The 6,780-nt window shown below is 40.6% G+C and overlaps 1 protein-coding gene across 1 annotated transcript in view; it reads left to right on the top strand.

The window, feature by feature from the left end:
• Window positions 1–6,780, top strand: part of ZC3HAV1 (zinc finger CCCH-type, antiviral 1) — a 91,343-nt gene that overhangs the window by 76,888 nt on the left and 7,675 nt on the right. Inside the window, exons 8-10 of the mRNA XM_012642757.1 lie at window positions 1,491–1,593; window positions 5,856–5,946; window positions 6,729–6,779. Of these exons, the coding sequence (XP_012498211.1) occupies window positions 1,491–1,593; window positions 5,856–5,946; window positions 6,729–6,779 (245 nt within the window). The remainder of the gene's footprint in view (window positions 1–1,490; window positions 1,594–5,855; window positions 5,947–6,728; window position 6,780) is intronic.

The raw sequence follows: 6,780 nt of genomic DNA, 5'->3' as shown, positions 1-6,780 counted from the left end.
AAGAGGGTGGCGAGTGACAATGAACAAGTGAGCAGATCGGGCCATTTCAGAAATTGGTTACAGCTGTGGAGAAAATGAAACCATGTCATGAAGCAGAGAAAGGAGGAGTCCTTGGGAGGCGCTTAGGCATGCAGGGAGCAGCACGTGCACATGGGCTGGAGGGTTTTCCGGGAGAAGGAAGAGCCGGGGCTAATGCTGGAAGGTGCAGACAAGCCTGAAGTCCCGCAGGACAGGAAGAAGGTCTGTAGGGGATGAGAGCAGAGATAGAAACTTGGGTATTTTATTAGACGGAAGCCATGGGAAGATTTTGAGCAGCACCGTGGCATGATCTGATCTGTCTTTTTGTTTATGTCCATTTTGTATTACATCACCTTCATGGAGGCATAATCAGCACATAACATGCATCCATTTTTAGCATTCAGTTGGATGAATATTGACATATCCATGTAACCCCACCACGCTAATCAAGATATAGAACATTTCCATCAACCCAAAAAGTTTCGTCCTGCCTCTTTGCAATCCATCTCTCCACCTCCACCCCCCCCACCACACACACCCCCTCGTTCCCCATCACAGGCCGTTGCTGATTTGCTTTCTGTCCATGTAGATTAGTTTAACCTATTCTAGAACTTCACCTTAATAAACTTTTGCAGCATATGCACTGCATGTGGCTGACTTCTTTCACTCAGGATAATTTTTTTTAGATTTGTGTATGTTATTGCACGTGTAGTAGTTCTTCCTCTTTTATTGCTGAGTAATGTCCGTTGTAAGGATATACCATAGTTTATCCATTCACCAGGTCCTGGACATTTACGTTGTTTCCACCTTTTGGTTATTATAATCATGCTGCTGTGAACATTCATTTGCAAGTCTTTGTGTGCATGTAGGTTTTCAGTTCTCTTGGGTAAATGCCTAGGAGTGGGATTGCTGCATCATATCGCCGTGCATGTGTAATTTTATAAGAAACTACCAAACTATTCCCCAAAGTGGTTGTGCCGTTTTACACTCTTACTAGCAATGTGTGGTGATTTGCTTTTTAAAGGGATCGCCTTTACAGTTGGGACCTGGGTCTACAACATGCGTGAGTTGAAAATGATGTTTCACACTTGATGTAGAAAAAAACCTTCAAGACATAGCTACCGAATTCCAACCCGTTATCACTGATGTCTGGTGTAGGGTGGCTTGCGTGGATGATGTCTTGTTGTCTGGCTGCCCCAGCTCTCCTCGTTTACCATCTGACTTTGATTTAATGATTAGATTAATTCCTCAACGTCCGTTCGCCTCTTTGCTTTCTGAGTCTTTTGATAAGGGCGGTGAAGGATACACGTTTTTTATCATGAGCAATTTTCACTCAAAAGGATTTTCTCGTTTCAGACACATACAGTTCAGTCATGAATATTTGTTGTGTAAATAGCCTCTGGAAAATAACAAGAAGTCATTTTCTAGGACTAATTCTTGATGCTGGTTGGTTTTATGTTTTCTGTCTAAAGGGATGATTCAGACAAACATAGCTTCCAAGACACAAAAGGACGTCATCCGAAGGCCAAAGTTTGTGTCTCCGTGGGATGTGAAACATAAGGGAAGACGGCTCGAGTAAGTGTTCTGAAGCACTGTTTGCTGGCAGGTGCTTGAGATGTTCATGCCCTGGGGTTATCAGGTCACTCATGAACCTGGCCCCTGGTTTCCTGAAAAGTTCCTGCTTGCATTACACTACAATTTCCTTTTGCGTTATCTGTATTAATAAGGTGCTGGTTAAGCAGCATGGTGTGACTAAAAGAATCCCAGCCCCGGAAGCTAGTTTTTCCCTCTTATTCACAGGGGACTTTGGGCAGTTCTCTTAAATACTCTGTGTGCCAGCTTCTCCAGCTGTGAATGGCTGGATAAATGTGGGGTGTCTAAGAAATGATCAGACACACTGGGGTTTTGTTTGCTGTGGATTCTTCCATGTGCCTTAAGTTTTGCTGTGTGATTTACAGAGGATGGGAGGCTGAGAGACAGAAAAAAAGGGATGAGGTAGTGTGTGTGAGAAAGGGCTTTAGATGAAGATAACATTGGTTACAGGGGATTTTTTTAAGGGAATTTTGCTATGAGGATTTGTCGTAACTCTCCTCGTGAAACTCTCAGTAAAATCTACATTGTTCATGAACAATTTTTGGAGCTGGATTTTTTTTTCCCTGAGTGATGTGTGATCATGTAAAATAGGCTTCAAGACAGGTGTACAATCAAGGTGTCCTAATTAGGTTCTCTTGGTTGTAAGAATTCAAGGTATTTCATGAAAAAGAGAAATTACTAAAAGGATAAATAAATGTGAGGTAATGTGGAAAACAACTCTCAAGAATCCAAGAACAGGGCCAGGTGTGGTGACTCCTAGCACTCTGAGAGTCTGAGGCAGGAGGATTGCTTGAGCCCAGGAGTCTGAGGTTGCTGTGAGCTAGGCTGATGTCACAGCACTCTGGCTGGGACAACAGAGCGAGATTCTGTCTCAAAAAAAAGAAAAAAAAAAGAATCCAAGAACGGGGCCTGAGCTGTATCAGGGTCTCAGGAATGGGAACAGGTTCCAAATCCTTGCCTGTGCCCAGGCTAACAGCCTGGATCTGGATTGCCTAGGTTCAAATTCTACCCTGCTACTCATTAGCTGTGTGGATTTGGACAAATTAATCAGCCTGCACCTCCCCATCTTTAAAATGGGCTTAATAATAGTGCCTTCCTCAAAGTTACTTGAGTGATACATTCCAGACACTCAGAACAGTAGCTAATACGTCAGTGAATGTTAATTGCTCTTGCTATTATTATTTTTATTTCCCTGCTATGAACAGACTCAGCAACTGTATATAAGTTGACTTAATTTTAATTCAGAATTCCGATCTGCGTTTTCCCTCAGCGTTACCTTCTGCCACTAACTGCCTGATTTTCTCTGAATTTCTTAATTCGATTTCCCAAGAAATTAAGTCTGATTGATCTAGCTATCTAAAGTCCCTTCTGGGATTTTTAATATTCAAATTAATAAAGTAAAAAATATTGCAGGGTTTGGGGAGTGAGGAGTAAAGTTCATGCCCTCATGGAGATTGCATTCTGGTGGATGAGGCAGCGTGTAACTATTTCAGTTCCTGACAAGTGTTAGGTGAGGAAGAAGACAGAGTAGGAGGATGGGGAGATGCACTTGCATTCAGGCAACTAATGAGGTCATCGTAGTTGCTTCCTGTTCTTCTTCTTCTTTTTTTTCTTTGAGACGGAGTCTCGCTCTGTTGCTCTGGGTAGAGTGTAGTGATGTCATTATAGCTCACAGCAACCTCAAACTCCTGGGCTTAAGTGATCCTCCTGTCTTAGCCTCCTGAGTAGCTGGGACTACAGGCACGTGCCATGATGCCCAGCTAATTTTTCTATTTTCAGTAGAGACGGGGTCTCACTCTTGCTCAGGCTGGTGCTTCCTATTCATTAAAATGGTTCTGGCAGGATATCTTGGCAAAAGTTCGTTTGAACAGTATTTCCTTAAAGCTGCAAAACTATATGCTTTTTTTTTAAAAAAAAAAACAAGTGATTTTAATTTTTTAGCAATTCAGATACTCCTCAGTAGTCTCAACTAGTGAGACTGCACTTTGTTGCCTTTCTGGACAGCAGACACTGTCGAAAGTGCAAAGGACCTTCTCAGCTCCAAGCTGGATGGTTCTTCCTGTGCATATATACTTCCAATGGAAGAAATTGGTTTATGGCATTTCCAGATCTCTCTCATAGTCAGTCCATTGCCCGTCTCTGTAATTTACATATGTCATAGTTGCTTCACGCTTCCTGTTTGCTCTTCCCCCTCTCTGAGAACATTCCTTCCCATGGTTCTTACAAATTCAGCAACCTCCATGACCAGCTCAGATGCCGCTTTCCCGTACAAACCTTCCTTGTGACTCTCCCCCAGTCTCTCCTTTGCCCTCTAGTAACACCTGTAATTTCCTCATAGTACTTATCCCCTTCTACCTTGGAATATTGATCTTTGTGTAAATGTCGTCTCTAGCACAAGCCTCCCTTCCCCGACCCCAGTTGTTAGGTCCTGAAAGCTCTTGAAATATTTTGTATAATACATGGCACAGAGTGATACTAAGTAGGTAGCTAAGTGAGTAAATGAATAAAATTAATTGACCAAAACGTGTTAGTGGGGGAATCATGCGGAGAACCAGCTTTCATCCTGCTCTGAGTAGCCTGGAGGAGACACAGCACACTAGCTGTAAGATAGAATGAGGCTGCAGGACCATCCTCACGGGTGGAGGAGGAATGAACTGCAGCACACTTCGCTGTTCATGAGCATCTTACAACACGGTCATCAATCTGCCCAGCACTGCAAATCCAGAATGGAAATCTGAGCTTAAAATAGAGATAAATTCAGGGCAATCTTTCCCTTCCAAAAAGAGGCTTCATTTTACGTAAACAAGGAGGTCTTTAAAGAATTTTTTCCTTAAAGTGTTCATTTTTTAAATTTAATTGTTTTGATCATGGAAAATTTCAAACATAAACTAGAGAGAATTATATGGTAAACCTCTATGGTACCCAAGACCCACTTCAACAACTGTCAATATTTTACCATCTTGTTTCATCTATTCCCACCATTACCTCTCACTTTTTTTCTTTTGCTGGAATATTCTAATGTAAATCTAACACATGTTGTCATTGCCCTCTAACTATTTCAGGTTGTGTCCCTAACAGATAAGGGTTTTTTAAAACATTGCACAGTACCATTAACCCACCTAACAAAATTGACAATAATTCCTTAATATCCAATACGCAGTTCATGTTCTATGTTTTCCAATTTTCTCAAAAATGACTTTTTATAGTTGATTTATTCCAATCAGTAGCCAAAGGGTCTGTACATTGCATTTGATTGACTTGATTTGTCTGTTAAACCTCTTGTATTCTATTACACTTTCCCCTACTGCACTTTTTTCATATAATTTTTTTTAAGAAATTAGGTGATTTGACCTATAGAATTGGTTAAATTCAAAATGTAGCAAATTATATCCTCATGGGGCCATTTGATGTATAATTTCTGCAAATTGATCATTAGATTTAGAGGACTGATTAGATTCATACTCAGTTTTTGGTCAAGAATACCATACGAGTGATGTGTTGTACTTTCTGTCACATCTTATGAAGAGATATGTAAGGTCTGATTGTCCTCTTTTTAGTGATGAAGATCACAGAGTAGGTTCAGATCATTCCATTCTGATCCTTCCATTATAGTACTCCTCATCCAATCTTTCACTTACGGTTTTAGTAGCTAATGATGATGATTATTTAGGTGATTATCTAATTATTAATTAGATAATGATGATAATTTAGATCCATTATGTCATTAGATGTTGCAAAATGGTGGTTTTCTAATTCCAGCGATTCTTTTGCAATTATTAGCTGTGATTCATCTATAAAAAAGAATTTTTCCTCCTGTATGGTTAGCCTAAAATATATTAATAGTTCATGCAAGAAAGACAGAATTCTTTCCCTTGAATCTTTAATATACTTAAATGTTTTATCATTTGAAGCTGTTAGACACATTTGCTTAATGCTAACACATTAAAACCTTTGAAGGTTGAGCAGAAATATGAAAAAGAATCAATGCTTGTGCATTTTAAATCAATGGGAAAATAGCATTTAATTTACTGATTATGAATAGTTACTGTAGTTTTTAAAAGTGTGCTTACTGGTACATCCATATCAGGAATCTGCAAGGATGTAGTCCAAAGAAAAATTCAGAAATAAACACACTGTGTATTTCTCTAGGAACCTTGACTTACTGGCAGGCAATTAAGATAAAAAGTCACTTGGACATATGGAACAAGGAGCTAAGAGAATTCTTAATCTATCTTTATTTGTAGCTATCAACTGATGCAGACCCCGTCAGAGCCTTTAACCTCAACATTTCTTCCTCAGCAGGACCTTGGCTCCCTGCCCTCAAATGGGTTTAAGGTACTTGCTTTTTACTTGTTTGGTGGGTGAATCATAAAAGGTGGGGGAAAAGGTCCTTTGCTACAAGTGTATGTGTTTGTTTGAATGAATGGGTTGCTCTTGCAAAACTCTTGGATCAAGATTCAAAGGCAGACATCTAATGGTTCTCTTTCCCAGAGAACAATTAACCTTTGTAGGGCACTTCATCGTTTCTGGAGTTCATTTGGGCAGATCTGCATGGCAACCTTGTCAGAGAGATACTAGTATCTCTATTTTACAGATGAGAAAACTAGAACTCACAGAGCAAAACTTGTCTATTAGTTAAACAGTTAAAAAGTTAAAAGGTTTCTGTGGGAGTCAAACAAACTGTGCCTCACTGTCAACCTAGCCAGGTGGGGGCAAGGCTGTTCCTAGATCTGCCTGCTAGCTTTGGCTTTTGTGCAGGCTGGTCTGCTTGGACGCCACGGGCACTTCCAATTCCTCCTCTGCGCCTGCACTGCTTTCGGAGCATTAGGCAAGGAACTTGCCAGGTCACCGGACTAAACTGAACACCAAAGGGGACCTTTCTTTGCCCATAGCCATAATGTTTTGCTAGCCTTAAATTGGCCTGAGCAGACAGGCCCACTGCCTCTCCGGTTCATTACTGCAGTGAGCTGCCCTATGTGGAAACCCTAAGCCCGCTGATCCCACCTGCTGTCAGAACCCTGGCAATGATACTTCATGGCATTAGGGGGCATACATATGGATGTACCATACTTTAAATGTTTCCTGTTTCACACTTATATATTTTTAAAATTTTTTAGTTGTTAGAGCTCAATAACCAGCATCCGGAATATGCCAAAATACAGGACCATT

The sequence above is a fragment of the Propithecus coquereli genome, unplaced genomic scaffold, assembly GCF_000956105.1.
Source record: "Propithecus coquereli isolate 6110/MARCELLA unplaced genomic scaffold, Pcoq_1.0 Scaffold186, whole genome shotgun sequence".
Classification (NCBI taxonomy): Eukaryota; Metazoa; Chordata; class Mammalia; order Primates; family Indriidae; genus Propithecus; species Propithecus coquereli.
Note: the sequence above shows the minus strand (reverse complement) of the source record. Positions and strands in the feature narration are given on the sequence as shown.